Source organism: Oncorhynchus clarkii, chromosome 15, assembly GCF_045791955.1.
Source record: "Oncorhynchus clarkii lewisi isolate Uvic-CL-2024 chromosome 15, UVic_Ocla_1.0, whole genome shotgun sequence".
Classification (NCBI taxonomy): domain Eukaryota; kingdom Metazoa; phylum Chordata; class Actinopteri; order Salmoniformes; family Salmonidae; genus Oncorhynchus; species Oncorhynchus clarkii.
The window spans coordinates 7,110,157-7,134,923 of record NC_092161.1 but is presented as its reverse complement, the minus strand read 5'-3'; the positions used below and the strand labels follow the sequence as shown (position 1 = coordinate 7,134,923).

Below are 24,767 nucleotides of genomic sequence, written 5' to 3'. Positions count from 1 at the left end.
GGGATAGATCTGAGGAACACTTTATGCCAGGTGGGTGAAGTCAGAGGTCAGGCTTGGTTGGGCAGAGCTGAGTCAGGGCACTGCCAGGTTCACTCAAAGAGCCGTTGGTAGATTGGTTGGGTGGTTGAAGACGAACCAGCGAACTCATTGGATCCTGGGTGTGATAGCATTAAGGTTCTGGTTGGCTACACGCTCCACCAGGGTCAGCAGTATTTCTGTAAACAGATGAAAACAAAAGAGAGAGAGAGAGAGTTGTTTCAGATACAGATACACATTTAACATACAGTACCAGTCAAATTGTTCTGACACCTACTCACATTCAAGAGTTTTTCTTTATTTTTTACTATTATCTACATTGTAAACTCAGCAAAAAAAGAAACACCGGTTTTCAGGACCCTGTCTTTCAAAGATAAATCGTAAAAATCCCAAATAACTTCAAAGATCTTCATTGTAAAGGGTTTTAACATGGTCGCCCAACAATTAATGAACATGTACCCGTGGAACAGTCTTTAAGACACTAATAGCTCACATGCTATGAAAACTTAGGACACTAAAGAGGCCTTTCTACTGACTCTATTAAACACCAAAAGAAAGATGCACAGGGTCCCTGCTCATCTGCGTGAACGTGCCTTTGGCATGCTGCAAGGAGGCATAAGGACTGCAATGTCCGTACTGAGAGACGCCTAAGACAGCACTACAGGGAGACAAGACGGACAGCTGATCGTCCTCGCAGTGCCAGACCACGTGTAACAACACCTGCACAGAATCGGTACATCCGAACATCACAGCTGCGGGACAGGTACAGGATGGCAACAACAACTGCCCGAGTTACACCAGGAACGCACAATCCCTCCATCAGTGCTCAGACTGTCCGCAATAGGATGAGAGAAAGTGGACTGAAGGCTTGTAGGCCTGTTGTAAGGCAGGTCCTCACCAGACATCACCGGCAACAACGTTGCCTATGGGCACAAACCCACCGTCCCTGGACCAGACAGGACTGGCAAAAAGTGCTCTTCACTGACCAGTCGCGGTTTTGTCTCACCAGGGGTGATGGTCAGATTTGCGCTGATCGTCGAAGGAATGAGTGTTACACCGAGGCCTGTACTCTGGAGCGGGATCGATTTGGAGGTGGAGGGTTTGTCATGGTCTGGGGCAGTGTGTCACAGCATCATCGGACTGAGCTTGCTGTCATTTGCAGGCAATCTCAACGCTGCATTACAGTGAAGACATCCTCCTCCCTCATGTGGTGCCTTTCCAGCAGGCTCATCCTGACATTACCCTCCCCCAGAAATGTCCGGGAACTTGTAGGTGCCTTGGTGGAAGAGTGGGGTAACATCTCACAGCAAGAACTGGCAAATATGGTACAGTCCAAGAGGAGGAGATGCACTGCAGTACTTAATGCAGCTGGTGGCCACACCAGATACTGACTGTTACTTTTAATTTTGAACCCCTTTTGTTCAGGGACACATTTTTCCATTTCTGTTAGTCACATGTCTGTGGAACTTGTTCAGTTTATGTCTCAGTTGTTGAATCTTGTTATGTTCATTCAAATATTTACACATGTTAACTTTGCTGAAAATAAACGCAGTTGACAGTTGAGGACGTTTTCTTTTTTTTGCTGAGATTAGAATAATAGTGAAGACATTAAAACTATGGAATAACACATATGGAATCATGTAGTAACCAATAAAGTGCTAAACAAATATATTAAACATTTATATTATATATTGCTTATTAGTTTACTCCAATTGGGGGAGGGGTGGTAGGGTTTGCGGGGGAATAATACAGGAAAACATATTCATTACACCATCACCTCCATTACACCATCACCTCCATTACATCATCACCCCCATTACATCATCACCCCCATTACACCATCACCTCCAGTACACTATTACACCATCACCTCCATTACACCATCACCTCCATTACACCATCACCTACATTACACCATCACCCCCATTACATCATCACCTCCATTACATCATCACCTCCATTACATCATCACCTCCAGTACACCATTACACCATCACCTCCACAACACCATCACCTCCACTACACCATCACCTCCACTACACCATCACCTCCACTACACCATCACCTCCACTACACCATCACCTCCACTACACCATCACCTCCACTACACCATCACCTCCACTACACCATCACCTCCATTACATCATCACCTCCATTACATCATCACCTCCATTACACCATCACCTCCACAACACCATCACCTCCACAACACCATCACCTCCACTACACCATCACCTCCATTACATCATCACCTCCATTACACCATCACCTCCATTACACCATCACCTCCATTACACCATCACCTCCACAACACCATCACCTCCACAACACCATCACCTCCACAACACCATCACCTCCACTACACCATCACCTCCACTAGGGAGGGGGGGGAGGGGTGGTAGGGTTTGCGGGGGAATAATACAGGAAAACATATTCATTACACCATCACCTCCATTACACCATCACCTCCATTACATCATCACCCCCATTACATCATCACCCCCATTACACCATCACCTCCAGTACACTATTACACCATCACCTCCATTACACCATCACCTCCATTACACCATCACCTACATTACACCATCACCCCCATTACATCATCACCTCCATTACATCATCACCTCCATTACATCATCACCTCCAGTACACCATTACACCATCACCTCCACAACACCATCACCTCCACTACACCATCACCTCCACTACACCATCACCTCCACTACACCATCACCTCCACTACACCATCACCTCCACTACACCATCACCTCCACTACACCATCACCTCCATTACATCATCACCTCCATTACATCATCACCTCCATTACACCATCACCTCCACAACACCATCACCTCCACAACACCATCACCTCCACTACACCATCACCTCCATTACATCATCACCTCCATTACACCATCACCTCCATTACACCATCACCTCCATTACACCATCACCTCCACAACACCATCACCTCCACAACACCATCACCTCCACAACACCATCACCTCCACTACACCATCACCTCCACTACACCATCACCTCCATTACACCATCACCTCCATTACACCATCACCTCCATTACACCATCACCTCCACTACATCATCACCTCCATTACACCATCACCTCCATTACACCATCACCTCCATTACACCATCACCTCCATTACACCATCACCTCCACTACATCATCACCTCCATTACACCATCACCTCCATTACACCATCACCTCCATTACACCATCACCTCCATTACACCATCACCTCCACTACATCATCACCTCCATTACACCATCACCTCCATTACACCATCACCTCCATTACATCATCACCTCCATTACACCATCACCTCCACTACACCATCACCTCCACTACACCATCACAACACCATCACCTCCACTACACCATCACCTCCATTACACCATCACCTCCATTACACCATCACCTCCACTACACCATCACCTCCACTACACCATCACAACACCATCACCTCCATTACACCATCACCTCCATTACACCATCACCTCCACTACACCATCACCTCCATTACACCATCACCTCCATTACACCATCACCTCCACTACACCATCACCTCCACTACACCATCACAACACCATCACCTCCATTACACCATCACCTCCACTACACCATCACCTCCACTACACCATCACAACACCATCACCTCCATTACACCATCACCTCCATTACACCATCACCTCCATTACACCATCACCTCCATTACACCATCACCTCCATTACACCATCACCTCCATTACACCATCACCTCCATTACACCATCACCTCCATTACACCATCACCTCCATTACACCATCACCTCCATTACACCATCACCTCCATTACACCATCACCTCCATTACACCATCACCTCCATTACACCATCACCTCCATTACACCATCACCTCCATTACACCATCACCTCCATTACACCATCACCTCCATTACACCATCACCTCCATTACACCATCACCTCCATTACACCATCACCTCCATTACACCATCACCTCCATTACACCAGGAGGATCAAACCGAAGCAGAGCAGGGACATGTTCCTTAATGTGATCAGAGAAGGGAAATCCAAGGGATTTAAATCAGTAAAAAAAAATAAAAATTGACAGAGAGGAATCCACATTCACAAATAAAAATAAAAAATCATTTAAATAACATCAGGATCACTATAGGTCTCATTTCCAACAAGACATTGAGATGGAATAGTTGTAGATTTAATTTTATTATTCAACAGTTGATTGACGATTTTCTTTTTTTTGGGGGGGGGGGGGGATTCCCGAAGTAGGAGAGTAGTAAAATTTGTTCTTATAGTTTTTGTGATTTGTGAGAAACTTTATATTCAACTAGTTTGAGACCAGATGTGAGAAAATTCTGGTAAGCAGACTCCACTTCGGCCTGATTATAAAACATTTTCCCATGAAATATCATAATTATTCAAAGAATTTGTAAAGATATTATCAATAAGGATCTTGCGGCAGGGTAGCCTGGTGGTTAGAGTGTAGAGGGGGCAGGGTAGCCTAGTGGTTAGAGTGTAGAGGTGGCAGGTAGCCTAGTGGTTAGAGTGTAGAGGGGGCAGGGTAGCCTAGTGGTTAGAGTGTAGAGGGGGCAGGGTAGCCTAGTGGTTAGAGTGTAGAGGTGGCAGGTAGCCTAGTGGTTAGAGTGTAGAGGGGGCAGGGTAGCCTAGTGGTTAGAGTGTAGAGGTGGCAGGTAGCCTAGTGGTTAGAGTGTAGAGGGGGCAGGGTAGCCTAGTGGTTAGAGTGTAGAGGGGGCAGGGTAGCCTAGTGGTTAGAGCGTAGAGGCGGCAGGGTAGCCTAGTGGTTAGAGTGGAGGGGCGGCAGGGTAGCCAAGTGGTTAGTGCGTTGGACTATTAACCGGAAGGTTGCAAGTTTAAACCCCCGAGCTGACAAGGTACAAATCTGTCGTTCTGCCCCTGAACAGGCAGTTAACCCACTGTTCCTTGACCAGTTAACCCACTGTTCCTAGGCCGTCATTGAAAATAAGAATTTGTTCTTAACTGACTTGCTGAGTTAAATAAAGGTAAAAAAAAATAAAAAAAATAGATGAGTGAATACAGATAGTTGGAGCATAAACAAAAACACAGTGTCAGATGGGGGTAAACCCCAGCCATCTATCCAGAGATACTACAGTAACATCCAGGGTAAACCCCAGCCATCTATCCAGAGATACTACAGTAACATCCAGGGTAAACCCCAGCCATCTACCCAGAGATACTACAGTAACATCCCGGGTAAACCCCAGCCATCTACCCAGAGATACTACAGTAACATCCCGGGTAAAACCCAGCCATCTACCCAGAGATACTACAGTAACATCCCGGGTAAACCCCAGCCATCTATCCAGAGATACTACAGTAACATCCAGGGTAAACCCCAGCCATCTATCCAGAGATACTACAGTAACATCCAGGGTAAACCCCAGCCATCTATCCAGAGATACTACAGTAACATCCAGGGTAAACCCCAGCCATCTATCCAGAGATACTACAGTAACATCCCGGGTAAACCCCAGCCATCTACCCAGAGATACTACAGTAACATCCCGGGTAAACCCCAGCCATCTATCCAGAGATACTACAGTAACATCCAGGGTAAACCCCAGCCATCTATCCAGAGATACTACAGTAACATCCCGGGTAAACCCCAGCCATCTACCCAGAGATACTACAGTAACATCCCGGGTAAAACCCAGCCATCTACCCAGAGATACTACAGTAACATCCCGGGTAAACCCCAGCCATCTATCCAGAGATACTACAGTAACATCCAGGGTAAACCCCAGCCATCTATCCAGAGATACTACAGTAACATCCAGGGTAAACCCCAGCCATCTATCCAGAGATACTACAGTAACATCCAGGGTAAACCCCAGCCATCTATCCAGAGATACTACAGTAACATCCCGGGTAAACCCCAGCCATCTATCCAGAGATACTACAGTAACATCCAGGGTAAACCCCAGCCATCTATCCAGAGATACTACAGTAACATCCAGGGTAAACCCCAGCCATCTACCCAGAGATACTACAGTAACATCCAGGGTAAACCCCAGCCATCTATCCAGAGATACTACAGTAACATCCCGGGTAAACCCCAGCCATCTACCCAGAGATACTACAGTAACATCCCGGGTAAACCCCAGCCATCTATCCAGAGATACTACAGTAACATCCAGGGTAAACCCCAGCCATCTATCCAGAGATACTACAGTAACATCCAGGGTAAACCCCAGCCATCTATCCAGAGATACTACAGTAACATCCAGGGTAAACCCCAGCCATCTATCCAGAGATACTACAGTAACATCCAGGGTAAACCCCAGCCATCTACCCAGAGATACTACAGTAACATCCCGGGTAAACCCCAGCCATCTACCCAGAGATACTACAGTAACATCCCGGGTAAACCCCAGCCATCTACCCAGAGATACTACAGTAACATCCAGGGTAAACCCCAGCCATCTATCCAGAGATACTACAGTAACATCCAGGGTAAACCCCAGCCATCTATCCAGAGATACTACAGTAACATCCAGGGTAAAACCCAGCCATCTACCCAGAGATACTACAGTAACATCCAGGGTAAACCCCAGCCATCTATCCAGAGATACTACAGTAACATCCAGGGTAAAACCCAGCCATCTACCCAGAGATACTACAGTAACATCCAGGTTAAACCCCAGCCATCTACCCAGAGAGACTGTTATACTACAGTAACATCCAGGGTAATCCCCAGCCATCTACCCAGAGAGACTGTTATGCACCTATAGTGTTGAAAACGAGATGGTTCATCAAAAGATTTCATCCTGTAAAATGTCAAATAAATAAAAATTAGAATGAGCTATGTCAGGAAAACAGTATACACAGTAAATACACAGTAAAAACCCCATAGCAAAATGGATAGAATTGAAGGAAATTTGCTTCCGAAGCAGAGTCCAGAATATAAATAATAAATACTAAATGGAAAGTTTATTAGGTACACCCATCTAGTACCAGGTCAGACCCCCCCATTGCCTCCAGAACAGCCTGATTTAGCTTGGGCATGGAAATGTACCTCTATTGTATCTCAAATGCTCAATTGGTATCAAAAGGACCTAACGTCTGCGAAGAAAACAAATCCCACACCAATTCACCACTGCCACCAGCCTGTACCGTTGACACCAGGCAGGATATGGGACCATGGACTCATGATGCTTATCCCAAATCCTGACTATGCCATCAGCATGATGCAACAGGAACTAGGATTCGTCGGACCAGGCAATGCTTTTCCACTCCTCAATTGTCCAGTGTTGGTGATCGCGTTCCAACTGGAGACGCTTCTTCTTGATTTTAGCTGATAGGATTGGAACCCTGGTGTGGTCGTCTGCTGCAATAGCTAATCAGTGACCAGGACCGACGAGTTGTGCATTCCACTGTTGTACTGCGCCATTATTTGCATGTTTGTGGCCGGCCTGTTATAGCTTGCACGTTTTTCTGCTGTGTCCGCGGGGGCCTGTGTTGTTTCCCTCGAAGTGGAAGAAGATGTTCAGCTTGTCCGGAAGCGAGGCGTCTGTGTCCACAACGTGGCTGGTTTTCCCTTTATAATCTGTTGTCTGGAGTCCCTGCCACATATGTCTTGTGTCTGAGCCATTGAATTGAGACTCTTGTCTCTGTACTGACGTTTTGCCACTTTGATTGTCTTATGGAGGTCCTAGGTCCTACTGCTTGTACACATCCACATCCCCAGGCAGCTTGCCTCGGTTAAATGTGGTGGTTTGCGCTTTCAGTTTTGCGCGAATGCTGCAATCCATTCACAGTTTCTGGTTTGGATAAGTTCTAATCATCACAGTAGGAACAACATCCTCTGTCCACTTCCCGATGAACCCAGTCACAACATCCTCTGTTCACTTCCTGATGAACCCAGTCACAACAACATCCTCTGTCCACTTCCTGATGAACCCAGTTACTACAACATCCTCTGTCCACTGTCATGACGTTGCCCTCTTTGGGTACAGCGAGCACCACCCCCCGCTCTCTGCTTCTACAACCAGACTGCTGTGGTCAGAGTGAGGTTGTAAATTCCTAGGGAAGACCCTGCCTCATGGTCACACAGTATAGAGAGAGAGTGAAGTTTCATAGAGAACAAAGGAATTTCTTCCACCTCACAGAACTTGAGGTCCGAACAACGTTTACGTTCCGGAGAAGGTATAAAAGATGGGTGAAGAATCCAGCTACGAACTGGTCCGTTTGTTACAACTTGGGGAAGCTCATGGGAGACGGTGAGGCCACATTACCATAACGCTGTTTATATAATAGCCTCAGATATGAGGTTTACATCTAATTGTTGTATAAGATGAATGAGTGAGTATGATACTGTTTGTAAAATTGTGTAATGTGATTATAGGACTGTTTAATGAAGGAAACTCCAATTCCCTTTTGAGTTGAACTAAATCAGAGGACCGCCCATGAGCCCAGTTAGGGTCAGGCATCCTGGGACAGCCCCTTTTCTGCAACTCCTGAATAAAACCCAAATTTGGAGAAATTCTCAGTAGACCATGTTTCTCTCAATCACGGGAGGACAAAAGTTGCAGACCATTGCTGAATCTTTTAACCATACCACGTTGTTAAACTTTTAGACTATCTATACCGACAGCATAAGAACAAGTCTTTGATATTAATTACTAGTCTGCAGCTAGGAATTCGGCATCATTCCATTCTATAACAACATGAATGAATGTCACTCTGAACTATCCACTATAACCAATAGAGAGGGAGAGAGATGGACAATTCTACAAAAGAAACACACTTTTCACCAGCGATCAAGACGACACACTGAGTGTAAATATATATATTGATTGTAATTGTTCCCGAATGAGTGCGCATCCAAGTGTAAAGGATTAGCATTTCAATTGTTATAATTATCACTCTGTAGTGACTTCTTAGTCGACCCCCACTTCCCCTTTTGTCTAACAAGCCGCCATGCCGGTTTAGCCCACTAGGGCACATTCTCCTATCATTACATGTAACCACATTTACCTTGTTTGTTTGTTTGTTTATGCATTTCTGTGAATTACTTAGTTAGTAATAAATAAATGATTTAAGACAATTGATATATGGATGACTCATAGTGAAGACTGGGTTCGTGCAGATAACCAACAATTTACGACGTTTGGAATGAGACTAACGTGAGGTAAAGTAAATAATTCATTAATCAGAAGACTATTTGATAAGATATGAAAATATCTGAAAGTTTATATTGGGAAATTTTTACTTTGTAATCTGAATATTTTCCTTGGTGCCCCGACTTCCTAGTTAATTACAGTTACATGATTAATCAGTTTGATCGCATAATACTAATTACAGAGAATCTTTGATAAAAACTAAGTCTTCAATTTAATGATAGTAAAGACACGACACCACTTCCTGATGAACCCAGTCACAACAATATCCTCTGTCCACTTCCTGATGAACCCAGTCACAACAACATCCTCTGTCCACTTCCTGATGAACCCAGTCACAACAACATCCTCTGTCCACTTCCTGATGAACCCAGTCACAACAACATCCTCTGTCCACTTCCTGATGAACCCAGTCACAACAACATCCTCTGTCCACTTCCTGATGAACCCAGTCACAACAACATCCTCTGTCCACTTCCTGATGAACCCAGTCACAACAACATCCTCTGTCCACTTCCTGATGAACCCAGTCACAACAACATCCTCTGTCCACTTCCTGATGAACCCAGTCACAACAACATCCTCTGTCCACTTCCTGATGAACCCAGTCACAACAACATCCTCTGTCCACTTCCTGATGAACCCAGTCACAACAACATCCTCTGTCCACTTCCCGATGAACCCAGTCACAACAACATCCTCTGTCCACTTCCCGATGAACCCAGTCACAACAACATCCTCTGTCCACTTCCCGATGAACCCAGTCACAACAACATCCTCTGTCCACTTCCCGATGAACCCAGTCACAACAACATCCTCCGTCCACTTCCTGATGAACCCAGTCACAACAACATCCTCCGTCCACTTCCTGATGAACCCAGTCACAACAACATCCTCTGTCCACTTCCTGATGAACCCAGTCACAACAACATCCTCTGTCCACTTCCTGATGAACCCAGTCACAACAACATCCTCTGTCCACTTCCTGATGAACCCAGTCACAACAACATCCTCTGTCCACTTCCTGATGAACCCAGTCACAACAACATCCTCTGTCCACTTCCTGATGAACCCAGTCACAACAACATCCTCTGTCCACTTCCTGATGAACCCAGTCACAACAACATCCTCTGTCCACTTCCTGATGAACCCAGTCATCGACCTAGTCCGCATGATCAAAAACAATCCATAAGCTTAGATACTGATTGGTCAGACCAACTTTGAACAGTCCTTACCACGGGTGATTCCTGCTTATGTTTTTGCCTATAGGTGGGGAGAAGCAGGATGGAGGCGCGGTCAGATTTCATATATTGTCCTCTTTAACGTGAACTCAGATGGGTGGGGGGGGGGGGGGGGGGGGATAACTAGTTCTCTTTGTATTCACACTACCCTGGCCTTTGAATGAGGACTCAACTCTTCTGCCAGTTCACTTCATATATTTTTGTTATTTATTTAACCTTTATTTAACTAGGCAAGTCAGTTAAGAATAAATTCTCATTTACAATGACGGTCTACTGAACAGTGGGTTAACTGCCTTGTTCAGGGGCAGAACAACAGATTTTTACCTTGTCAGCTTGGGGGATTCAATCTAGCAACCTTTCGGCCCAAACCCAAACCCCAAACCTTTTTTTTTACAAAGTGCAGGGCAAGCCATTCCATCAGAACGCGTTATCGGAAAGCTAGACATACCTACTTTGGAAGCTAATAGATTGCATTTAGTTAAAAGATGAGACAATTGTAAAATCAGAAGATGTTAACATGTCAATATTATTGCTAATAGAATAAATAGCAGAAGAATAAATAGCAGATTATATCATGCTGTAAATGAAAATTGTACACCCAATGTAGGCTTCTGCCCCTTCAAGGACCTATAATTGATCTTGTACCCAAAGTTGTGATTCACACCGAATACAGCATGTTGTTGCCTTCTCATAATGTTCAAACCCCACAATTGAATAAACAGCTCCCTCTTAGCCTATAGATCACATATGGCAGGGGAGGGATTATGGCAGGGGAAACGGTGTAGCAATAGTCTAGCGTGAGGGGTTATGTCAGTAGTCTAGTGTGAGGGGTTATGACAGTAGTCTAGTGTGAGGGGTTATGACAGTAGTCTAGTGTGAGGGGTTATGTCAGTAGTCTAGTGTGAGGGGTTATATCAGTAGTCTAGTGTGAGGGGTCATGTCAGTAGTCTAGGGGTTATAACAGTAGTCTAGTGTGAGGGGTTATATCAGTAGTCTAGTGTGAGGGGTCATGTCAGTAGTCTAGTGTGAGGGGTCATGTCAGTAGTCTAGTGTGAGGGGTCATGTCAGTAGTCTAGTGTGAGGGGTCATGTCAGTAGTCTAGTGTGAGGGGTTATGTCAGTAGTCTAGGGGTTATAACAGTAGTCTAGTGTGAGGGGTTATGACAGTAGTCTAGTGTGAGGGGTTATGTCTAGTGTGAGGGGTTATAACAGTAGTCTAGTGTGAGGGGTTATAACAGTAGTCTAGTGTGAGGGGTTATAACAGTAGTCTAGTGTGAGGGGTTATGTCAGTAGTCTAGTGTGAGGGGTCATGGCAGTAGTCTAGTGTGAGGGGTCATGTCAGTAGTCTAGGGGTTATAACAGTAGTCTAGTGTGAGGGGTTATGACAGTAGTCTAGTGTGAGGGGTTATGTCTAGTGTGAGGGGTTATAACAGTAGTCTAGTGTGAGGGGTTATATCAGTAGTCTAGTGTGAGGGGTTATAACAGTAGTCTAGTGTGAGGGGTTGTGACAGTAGTCTAGTGTGAGGGGTTATGACAGTAGTCTAGTGTGAGGGGTTATGTCAGGGGAAACGGTGTAGCAGTAGTCTAGTGTGAGGGGTTATGTCAGGGAAAACGGTGTAGCAGTAGTCTAGTGTGAGGGGTTATGTCAGGGGAAACGGTGTAGCAGTAGTCTAGTGTGAGGGGTTATGACAGTAGTCTAGTGTGAGGGGTTATGTCAGGGGAAACGGTGTAGCAGTAGTCTAGTGTGAGGGGTTATGTCAGGGGAAACGGTGTAGCAGTAGTCTAGTGTGAGGGGTTATGTCAGGGGAAACGGTGTAGCAGTAGTCTAGTGTGAGGGGTTATGACAGTAGTCTAGTGTGAGGGGTTATGTCAGGGGAAACGGTGTAGCAGTAGTCTAGTGTGAGGGGTTATGTCAGGGGAAACGGTGTAGCAGTAGTCTAGTGTGAGGGGTTATGACAGTAGTCTAGTGTGAGGGGTTATGTCAGGGGAAACGGTGTAGCAGTAGTCTAGTGTGAGGGGTTATGTCAGGGGAAACGGTGTAGCAGTAGTCTAGTGTGAGGGGTTATGTCAGGGGAAACGGTGTAGCAGTAGTCTAGTGTGAGGGGTTATGACAGTAGTGAGGTGCCGGAATAATGACAAGCGAACCTGGGGAGCTTTGTGTTCACATCGTCCTAAAAAAAAAGGGAATCAGACCTTCGGGAATTCAAGCAAAACGAACTCAGACCACCTCTCGAGACGGTCTCAGTTGGGTTCGGTTCGGAAGCTCTGTTGAGAGGTCTGAGTTCACGCCGCACAAAAAAAAAAAAAAAAAAAAAAAAAAAGAGTTGACAAAAAAAGGGACCGAGTGTGAAAACACCCTTAAATAACAGATTACAGTGTGAAAACACCCTTAAATAACAGATTACAGTGTGAAAACACCCTTAAATAACAGATTATAGTGTGAAAACACCCTTAAATAACAGATTATAGTGTGAAAACACCCTTAAATAACAGATTATAGTGTGAAAACACCCTTAAATAACAGATTACAGTGTGAAAACACCCTTAAATAACAGATTATAGTGTGAAAACACCCTTAAATAACAGATTATAGTGTGAAAACACCCTTAAATAACAGATTAGTGTGAAAACACCCTTAAATAACAGATTACAGTGTGAAAACTCCCTTAAATAACAGGTTATAGTGTGAAAACACCCTTAAATAACAGATTACAGTGTGAAAACACCCTTAAATAACAGATTATAGTGTGAAAACACCCTTAAATAACAGATTATAGTGTGAAAACACCCTTAAATAACAGATTATAGTGTGAAAACACCCTTAAATAACAGATTATAGTGTGAAAACTCCCTTAAATAACAGATTATAGTGTGAAAACACCCTTAAATAACAGATTATAGTGTGAAAACACCCTTAAATAACAGATTATAGTGTGAAAACTCCCTTAAATAACAGATGAGTGTGAAAACACCCTTAAATAACAGATTAGAGTGTGAAAACACCCTTAAATAACAGATTAGAGTGTGAAAACACCCTTAAATAACAGATTATAGTGTGAAAACACCCTTAAATAACAGATTATAGTGTGAAAACACCCTTAAATAACAGATTATAGTGTGAAAACACCCTTAAATAACAGATTATAGTGTGAAAACACCCTTAAATAACAGATTATAGTGTGAAAACACCCTTAAATAACAGATTATAGTGTGAAAACACCCTTAAATAACAGATTATAGTGTGAAAACTCCCTTAAATAACAGATGAGTGTGAAAACACCCTTAAATAACAGATTAGAGTGTGAAAACACCCTTAAATAACAGATTATAGTGTGAAAACTCCCTTAAATAACAGATTACAGTGTGAAAACACCCTTAAATAACAGATTATAGTGTGAAAACACCCTTAAATAACAGATTATAGTGTGAAAACACCCTTAAATAACAGATTACAGTGTGAAAACACCCTTAAATAACAGATTACAGTGTGAAAACACCCTTAAATAACAGATTATAGTGTGAAAACACCCTTAAATAACAGATTATAGTGTGAAAACACCCTTAAATAACAGATTATAGTGTGAAAACACCCTTAAATAACAGATTACAGTGTGAAAACACCCTTAAATAACAGATTATAGTGTGAAAACACCCTTAAATAACAGATTATAGTGTGAAAACACCCTTAAATAACAGATTAGTGTGAAAACACCCTTAAATAACAGATTACAGTGTGAAAACTCCCTTAAATAACAGGTTATAGTGTGAAAACACCCTTAAATAACAGATTACAGTGTGAAAACACCCTTAAATAACAGATTATAGTGTGAAAACACCCTTAAATAACAGATTATAGTGTGAAAACACCCTTAAATAACAGATTATAGTGTGAAAACACCCTTAAATAACAGATTATAGTGTGAAAACTCCCTTAAATAACAGATTATAGTGTGAAAACACCCTTAAATAACAGATTATAGTGTGAAAACACCCTTAAATAACAGATTATAGTGTGAAAACTCCCTTAAATAACAGATGAGTGTGAAAACACCCTTAAATAACAGATTAGAGTGTGAAAACACCCTTAAATAACAGATTAGAGTGTGAAAACACCCTTAAATAACAGATTATAGTGTGAAAACACCCTTAAATAACAGATTATAGTGTGAAAACACCCTTAAATAACAGATTATAGTGTGAAAACACCCTTAAATAACAGATTATAGTGTGAAAACACCCTTAAATAACAGATTATAGTGTGAAAACACCCTTAAATAACAGATTATAGTGTGAAAACTCCCTTAAATAACAGATGAGTGTGAAAACACCCTTAAATAACAGATTAGAGTGTGAAAACACCCTTAAATAACAGATTATAGTGTGAAAACTCCCTTAAATAACAGATTACAGTGTGAAAACACCCTTAAATAACAGATTATAGTGTGAAAACACCCTTAAATAACAGATTATAGTGTGAAAACACCCTTAAATAACAGATTATATAAAGAACAAACCGACAAAAGAGTGAGTACAACCAATCCCCTCTAATGGTCAACGGTTTGAATAATTGACATGGTTGAAGTGCCAGTGTAATTCCGATAGTGTGGGAATAAATCAAGTGACACGTACAGCAGTAACTTTAAACGTATAGCAACAGGCTGAAGTGCTCACGAGACAAACTGCTGCTGATTGGTTAAATATTTATACTGGTTCATTAGGTTTAAAAGCAACAACATTACACACCACCTCTTCACTAGAACGGCGAGAAAAAAAGACAGAATGAGAAAAGAGAAATTAAACAACCACAACAATATTGACATCATGCAACGAATGTTGTTGTTGATGACCCGTAATGAAATGCTGACCGGTGCATGGCATGAATGTTGTTCACCAGTAATTAAATGCTGACGGTGCATGGCATGAATGTTGTTCACCCGTAATGAAATGCTGACCGGTGCATGGCATGAATGTTGCTCACCAGTAATGAAATGCTGACGGTGCATGGCATGAATGTTGTTCACCCGTAATGAAATGCTGACCGGTGCATGGCATGAATGTTGTTCACCCGTAATGAAATGCTGACGGTGAATGGCATGAATGTTGTTCACCAGTAATGAAATGCTGACGGTGCATGGCATGAATGTTGTTCACCCGTAATGAAATGCTGACGGTGCATGGCATGAATGTTGTTCACCAGTAATGAAATGCTGATGGTGAATGGCATGAATGTTGTTCACCAGTAATGAAATGCTGACGGTGCATGGCATGAATGTTGTTCACCCCTAATGAAATGCTGACGGTGCATGGCATGAATGTTGTTCACCCCTAATGAAATGCTGACGGTGCATGACATGAATGTTGTTCACCAGTAATGAAATGCTGACGGTGCATGGCATGAATGTTGTTCACCAGTAATGAAATGCTGACGGTGCATGGCATGAATGTTGTTCACCCGTAATGAAATGCTGACGGTGCATGGTATGAATGTTGTTCACCAGTAATGAAATGCTGACCGGTGCATGGCATGAATGTTGTTCACCAGTAATGAAATGCTGACCGGTGCATGGCATGAATGTTGTTCACCCCTGATGAAATGCTGACCGGTGCATGGCATGAATGTTGTTCACCAGTAATGAAATGCTGACGGTGCATGGCATGAATGTTGTTCACCCGTAATGAAATGCTGACGGTGCATGGCATGAATGTTGTTCACCAGTAATGAAATGCTGATGGTGCATGGCATGAATGTTGTTCACCCCTAATGAAATGCTGACGGTGCATGGCATGAATGTTGTTCACCCCTAATGAAATGCTGACGGTGCATGACATGAATGTTGTTCACCAGTAATGAAATGCTGACGGTGCATGGCATGAATGTTGTTCACCAGTAATGAAATGCTGACGGTGCATGGCATGAATGTTGTTCACCCGTAATGAAATGCTGACGGTGCATGGTATGAATGTTGTTCACCAGTAATGAAATGCTGACCGGTGCATGGCATGAATGTTGTTCACCAGTAATGAAATGCTGACCGGTGCATGGCATGAATGTTGTTCACCCCTGATGAAATGCTGACCGGTGCATGGCATGAATGTTGTTCACCAGTAATGAAATGCTGACGGTGCATGGCATGAATGTTGTTCACCCGTAATGAAATGCTGACGGTGCATGGCATGAATGTTGTTCACCCGTAATGAAATGCTGACCGGTGCATGGCATGAATGTTGTTCACCAGTAATGAAATGCTGACCGGTGCATGGCATGAATGTTGTTCACCCGTAATGAAATGCTGACGGTGCATGGCATGAATGTTGTTCACCAGTAATGAAATGCTGACGGTGCATGGCATGAATGTTGTTCACCCGTAATGAAATGCTGACGGTGCATGGTATGAATGTTGTTCACCAGTAATGAAATGCTGACCGGTGCATGGCATGAATGTTGTTCACCCGTAATGAAATGCTGACGCTTCATGACATGAATGTTGTTCACCCGTAATGAAATGCTGATGGTGCATGGCATGAATGTTGTTCACCCGTAATGAAATGCTGACGGTGCATGGCATGAATGTTGTTCACCAGTAATGAAATGCTGACGGTGCATGGCATGAATGTTGTTCACCAGTAATGAAATGCTGACGGTGCATGGCATGAATGTTGTTCACCCGTAATGAAATGCTGACGGTGCATGGCATGAATGTTGTTCACCCGTAATGAAATGCTGACGGTGCATGGCATGAATGTTGTTCACCAGTAATGAAATGCTGATGGTGCATGGCATGAATGTTGTTCACCCCTAATGAAATGCTGACGGTGCATGGCATGAATGTTGTTCACCCCTAATGAAATGCTGACGGTGCATGACATGAATGTTGTTCACCAGTAATGAAATGCTGACGGTGCATGGCATGAATGTTGTTCACCAGTAATGAAATGCTGACGGTGCATGGCATGAATGTTGTTCACCCGTAATGAAATGCTGACGGTGCATGGTATGAATGTTGTTCACCCGTAATGAAATGCTGACGGTGCATGGCATGAATGTTGTTCACCCGTAATGAAATGCTGACGGTGCATGGCATGAATGTTGTTCACCCGTAATGAAATGCTGACGGTGCATGGCATGAATGTTGTTCACCAGTAATGAAATGCTGACCGGTGCATGGCATGAATGTTGTTCACCCGTAATGAAATGCTGACGGTGCATGGCATGAATGTTGTTCACCCGTAATGAAATGCTGACGGTGCATGGCATGAATGTTGTTCACCCGTAATGAAATGCTGACGGTGCATGGTATGAATGTTGTTCACCTGTAATGAAATGCTGATGGTGCATGGCATTTACCCCGACAACATCCACTTACTATTGTCTGAGTACACTGGTACAAGGACAGCTCTGTGTTCTAAAGGACAGCTCTGTGTTCTAAAGGACAGCTCTGTATTCTAAAGGACAGCTCTGTATTCTAAAGGACAGCTCTGTGTTCTAAAGGACAGCTCTGTGTTATAAAGGACAGCCCTGTGTTCTAAAGGACAGCTCAGTGTTCTAAACATAGCCTGTGTTCTAAAGGACAGCCCTGTGTTCTAAACATAGCCTGTGTTCTAAAGGACAGCTCTGTGTTCTAAAGGACAGCTCTGTGTTCTAAAGGACAGCTCTGTGTTCTAAAGGACAGCTCTGTGTTCTAAAGGACAGCTCTGTGTTCTAAAGGACAGCTCTGTGTTCTAAAGGACAGCTCTGTGTTCTAAAGGACAGCTCTGTGTTCTAAAGGACAGCTCAGTGTTCTAAACATAGCCTGTGTTCTAAAGGACAGCTCTGTGTTCTAAAGGACAGCTCTGTGTTCTAAAGGACAGCTCTGTGTTCTAAAGGACAGCTCTGTGTTCTAAAGGACAGCTCTGTGTTCTAAAGGACAGCTCTGTGTTCTAAAGGACAGCTCTGTGTTCTAAAGGACAGCTCTGTGGGGACTTCTAGTTCCAGCTTCAATGCGCCTTGGCATAGATTCTATTGGAGGGATGTGACACCATTCTTCGACGAGACATTCTATAATTTAGAGTTTTGTTTATTGTGGTGGAAAACGCCGTCTCAGGATTCGCTACAGAATCTCCCATAAGTGGTATACTGTGAAACCTTAGCAAGTTGAGCAGTCTTCACCACTGAAGCTCCTGCCAAACGTGCCCCGACAATTACACCTGAGATCTCTTCTTCTAGCCATGGTAGCCTAAATAATGGGCAACGGGGCATTTTTATACATGACCTTACGCATGGTGGGATGTTAATTCCACACCTGTGTGAAAGTACAGTTGAAGTCGGAAGTTTACATACACTTAGGTTGGTTAGTCATTAAAACTCGTTTTCGAACCACTCCACACATTTCTTGTTTAGCAAACTATAGATTTGGCAAGTCGGTTTGGACATTCTGCATGACACAAGTAAATTTTCCATTAATTGTTTACAGACAGATAATTTAACTTTTAATTAACTGTATCATTCTTCCAGGAGGAGGCCTACAAACCTGACTCAGTTACACCAGCTCTGTCAGGAGGAATGGGCCAGAATTCACCCAACTTATTGTGGGAAGCTTGTGGAAGGCTACCCGAAACGTTTGACCCAAGTTAAGCAATTTAAAGGCAATGCTACCAAATACTAATTGAGTGTATGTAAACTTCTGACCCACTGGGAATGTGATGAAATAATTAAAAGGTGAAATAAACCATTCTCTCTACTATTATTCTGACATTTCACATTCTTAAAATGAAGTGGTGATCCTAACTGACCTAAAACAGGGAATTTTTACTAGGATTAAATATATTTGGCTAAGGTGTAGGTAAACCTCTGACTTCAACTGTACATGCTTTCAATATACATTGTGTCCCTTACTTACTCAAGTGTTTCCTTTATTTTGGCAGCTACCTGAACATACACGCGCGTACTAATCTGTCTGGTCTTAAAACTAAGTGCACACTACTAATTACGATATAGCATTATCTAACGTATCAGCCCAGGTCAAGCCCCATAACTAGCTAGCAGTATTACATCATACAGCTCTCATTAGACTAAATTATTCACTAGATGAGTCGTACGGAGAAGGGGCCCAACGAAGTGTTTGCACCCGATACGCAGACACTGGGGTGAAGTAAAGAAATACAAAGCTTTTATCCCATACGGGGACCCGATACGACGGTTAACTGCTACAGAACCCCTACGGGCTTCATTCTGTGTGTGTTTCAGAGTGCTTCGTGAGTTGGACTGTAGCGCCACTGATTTACAACCAGCTAATAAGACCAAGGTTTATCACCACTATGAAATAACACAGCGGTCTGCTCGGGGGTCATGGAGATGACCTGACCCCTAACACAGTGGTCTGCTCAGGGGTCATGGAGATGACCTGACTCCTCATTAGACCCCTAACACAATGGTCTGCTCGGGGGTCATGGAGATGACCTGACCCCTCATTAGACCCATAACACAATGGTCTGCTCAGGGGTCATGGAGATGACCTGACCCCTAACACAGTGGTCTGCTCAGGGGTCACGGAGATGACCTGACCCCTCATTAGACCCCTAACACAGGGTCTGCTCAGGGGTCATGGAGATGACCTGACCCCTCATTAGACCCCTAACACAGTGGTCTGCTCGGGGGTCACGGAGATGACCTGACCCCTAACACAGTGGTCTGCTCGGGGGTCATGGAGATGACAGTATAATGTGTCTAATGAGGGTGCAGGTCTATATGAGAATATATATACAGATGTCACTACTGTAGAGTCCTATAGGAGATACAAACCATATGTTCAGTCCCAGTCAAAAGTTTGGACACAGTTTCTCATTCTTTCTTTTTCTTCTTTGTACTATCTTCTACATTGTAGAATAATAGTGAAGATATCAGAACTATGAAATAACACATATGGAATCATGTGTTAACCAAAACAGTGATAAACAAAATCAAAGTATATTTTCTATTTTAGATTCTTCAAAGTAGCCACCCTTTGTCTTGATGACCAACTTTGAACATCTAGTATTCGGTCAGACCCCTGTTTCGCCTCCAGAACGGCCTGAATTATTCGGGACATTCAACAAGTTTGTCGGAAAAATGTTCCACAGGGATGTTGGTCCATGCTGACGGAAAGGCATCCCACAGTTTCTGCTGATTGGACGGCGGATACATCATGCTGCTAACAGCCCGTTCCCTATCATCTCATTATGCTCTATTGGGTTGAAGTCTGGGGACTGACCAGGACACTCAGGTAAACTGAACTCGCTGTCATGTTCCAGGTGATGTTTTTCTTTTTCCTCAATTGTCCAGTGTTGGTGATCGCGTTCCGACTGGAGCCGCTTCTTCTTGTTTTTAGCTGATAGGAGTGGAACCCCGGGGTGGTCGTCTGCTGCAATAGCCAATCCGTGACCAGGACCGACGAGTTGTGCGTTCCCCGAGACGTCGTTCTGCACACCACTGTTATTTATCTGTCTGTGACCCCTCTGTTTGCTCTCACGATTCTTGCCATTCTCCTTCGACCTTAAGACACTGTCGTGTGTGAAAAGCCCAGGAGGCACCGACGATCGTACCGCAAGTCTCTTAGGTCACTTGTTTACTCCATACTAACGTTCAATGGAACAGTAACTGAATGTCTCGATGCCTGTCTGCCTGCTTTATATAACAAAGTCACGTGACCCACTGTCTGTAGGAGCGATCCATTTTCGCGAACAGAGGGTGGTGTACCTAATAAACTGGACGATGAGTGTGCACATCTGCTTTATATAACAAAGTCACGTGACTCACTGTCTGTAGGAGCGATCCATTTTCGCGAACAGAGGGTGGTGTACCTAATAAACTGTCTGGTAAGTGTACGTCTATGTAATTGACCCGTTCCTCGTCCCAGGTTCAGACTTCATACAAACACTATGTAAGAGTAAGTATGCCTATGTTTCTCATATAGATCATGTATGTATTATGTCTAGTGTGTAACGTACAGCGTCTATTTTATATACCGCAGTATCTTGTGTTTAATACTACTATCTATCTGTCTGTTTTATGTACCTTACCTGTTCCTGTCCCATTGAGGTCATCCCAGGTGAGGTGAGGCTCACCTGTCCCTATGTACGCTTATAACTGTCTATGAATGACTTTGTCTGTGTACCTTACCTGTTCCTGTCCCATTGAGGTCCTTCCAGGCGAGGTGAGGCTCACCTGTCCCTATGTACGCTTATAACTGTCTATGAATGACTTTGTCTGTGTACCTTACCTGTTCCTGTCCCATTGAGGTCATCCCAGGTGAGGTGAGGCTCACCTGTCCCTATGTACGCTTATAACTGTCTATGAATGACTTTGTCTGTGTATCTTACCTGTTCCTGTCCCATTGAGGTCATTCCAGGCGAGGTGATCATCTGTCCGGCCATCTGACCCACAGGGGCCATGCCGCTGGCGTTGGTAGCCATGGAGACGTTGAGGTTCATTCCGTTGCCGTTGTACATGGCCGCGCCCCCGTTGGTCTGCTGCTGCTGGGTGAACTGGGGCGGAGACTGCTGAGTACTGAACATACTGGAGGAAGGAGAGAGAGAGAGATAACGAGAGAGAGAGATAACAAGAGAGAGAAAGACCAAGAGAGAGAGAGATAACGAGAGAGAGATAAAGACCGAGAGAGAGAGAGAGAGAGAGATAACGAGAGAGAGAGACCAAGAGAGAGGAAATGAGAGAAAATGAGAGAGAAAATGAGAGAAAATGAGAGAGAGAGAGAGAGAGAGAGATAGATAACGAGAGAGAAAATGAGAGGTAGAGAGAGAGAGATAACGAGAGAGAGAAAATGAGAGATAGAGAGAGAGAGAGAGAGAGAGAGAGAGGAGACAACGACCAAGAGAGAGAGAGCTAACATTTGTAGACAGATTGTTAACAGACAACTGAATATCTGATAAGGAACATTGTAATAAAGAATGAGCTCTCTATGAGCCCTCTATGAGCCCTCTATGAGCCCTCTATGAGCTCTCTATGAGCTCTCTCTTTGACCTCTGATTATTGGGACAGTTTTACTGTACAGGTTTTCACAGCCCAACCCTGTGTCCCCCCCTCTTTCTCACTCACCTGTTTCCTCCCATGTTCCCCTGGGGCGGCCAACCGTTTAGGTCAGGCGACGCCTGGAAATTGGCGTTGCCCTGCTGCTGCATCATGGGGGATTGGGCGTGGGCCATCCTGGGGGACAACAGGGGACTCTGGGGCGTGGCCTGACCCCCAAACCCTCCGTCAGGCTGCTGGGACATACCTGGTAGGGTTAGAGGTCAGGGGTCAGTACTGAGGGGGGGGGGGGGGGGGGGTTAAAGGTCAAACAGGTCTGGTCTAGAATGCTCCTGGGTGATGTTTCCCTAGGTACAGATCTAGGATCAGCTTTCTGTTCCCCAATCCTAACCTTTACACAGTGTTTCCCAAACTCAGTCTCGGGGACCGCAAGGCGTGCACACTATTCCGCCCCCCCTAACACTACACAACTGATTCAAATAATCGAAGCTTAATGATGAGTTGATTATTTTAAAATCCGCTGTGTAGATCTGTGGGGGGGGGGGGGGGGGGGCACGAAACTTGTACCCATTGGGAAAAATACTAAACTGACCCAAGGTCAGCGTCTAGGGGCGACTTCACCTTGGCCTACACCATCTAAAAACATCGCTCTAACACTGATGTAGCCATACATTTTATAATAATAATAATAATTAAAACATACATTTAAATGTAGGACTCTCTTTTTCAGTGAAAGACAATTGCAAAGTGCTACATATGTTGTAACTGAAAACATCTTTCCAGACTGATTATATTAATGTGTGTGTCGGTCCCTGACCGATTTAAACTGAACAGAAATGAGTTCATTCCCTCCCAGTACTCTAAAGGTTAAAGGACAGTCAGCGACACAGGTACACCTGATGGAAACAGCCACAAACACACAGTATATACTCTCTCAGAACAGGAAAACAAACCACTGACTGAAAACACAAAGGATTCAGTCATTTTCAGTTACCTCTCTGCCAGAATACAAACATGTCCTCTCAATAGTTGACTTACTAAGAGTCCACGCACGCACGCACGCACACACACACACTAAAGGTTCAGAGGTCATCTGTTAGTGTTCAGGGAGTGTACAGGCATTCCAACGGTAGGGAGGACTACATGCATGTTAGTGGTCTTGTCCAAAATGCTACCCTAATCCTTACATAGTGCACTCCCCTTTGACCAGAGGGCTCTGTAGGGAATAGGGTGCCATTTTGGGACACACACACACACACACACACATATTTAGTGTGAGCAGCCGAGGATAGAGGGAGTGGAGGAATGCAAGGATGGGGGAGAGAGAGAGAGAGGTGAGAGAGAGGGAGAGGGATCAACCACACCATCCACCACCACACACTGTCACACAGGACTACTTTCCAGATTAACCTGGGGTTACGTACTACACTGGGACACTAAGGGGGATTAAAATCAGATTTATGTCTGATTAAATATGGATCTGATTGATATGCATTAAATGGGAAAGTCAGTCACATCACGCAGCATTACAAAGTCCCAATAAAATATACAACCAGCACGGTAACATACTGTAAAAATGAAAATACACGTATTTACAATGTATGTATGTTGTGTTTATCACATAACTCTTCTCTTACTAACACTGACTGAGCTGATTTATAAAAGGAGCGTTTTTTACTTGTCTTTTACGTACCTTAGTTGAACAGCTCTGGCTGTTATCTTACTACATTGGTACACACTGTATATAGATTTTTTGTTCTAATGTATTATTGACTGTATGTTTTGTTTATTTCATGTGTAACTCTTGTGTTGTTGTTTGTGTCTCACTGCTTTGCTTTATTCTTGGCCAGGTCGCACAGTTGTACATGAGAACTTGTTCTCAACAGGCCTACCTGGTTAAATAAAATTATTTTAAAAAAAATATATATATATATATATAATTGATAAGGGTGTCTGTCTGCTAAATGTACTTTGTATGGTACCATTACCTGTCCATCTACTGCCCTCTAGTGGAACATATGTTTTATGGCCTAAATCAGGATAACCAATCAGGATTGGCTATTAAATCAGGATGACCAATAAGGATTGGCTATTAAATCAGGAGGACCAATCAGGATTGGCTATTAAATCAGGAGGACCAATCAGGATTGGCTATTAAATCAGGAGGACCAATCAGGATTGGCTATTAATCAGGAGGTAACTCCATGTGTAACTCTGTGTCGTTGTATATGTCTCACTGCTTTCCTTTATCTTGGCCAGGTCGCAATTGTAAATGAGAACTTGTTCTCAACT

At 43.7% G+C, this 24,767-nt stretch overlaps 1 protein-coding gene across 2 annotated transcripts in view; it reads right to left on the bottom strand.

The window, feature by feature from the left end:
* LOC139366884 (nuclear receptor coactivator 2-like) overlaps positions 1–24,767 on the bottom strand; it is a 166,009-nt gene continuing 141,242 nt past the window's right edge. For both annotated transcript variants that reach the window (XM_071104621.1, XM_071104622.1), the window contains exons 21-23: positions 22,545–22,722; positions 21,812–22,007; positions 1–215 (exon numbers count right to left, since the gene is read on the bottom strand). In XM_071104621.1, coding sequence (XP_070960722.1) covers positions 204–215; positions 21,812–22,007; positions 22,545–22,722 — 386 coding nt within the window. In that variant the 3' untranslated portion in view covers positions 1–203. The remainder of the gene's footprint in view (positions 216–21,811; positions 22,008–22,544; positions 22,723–24,767) is intronic.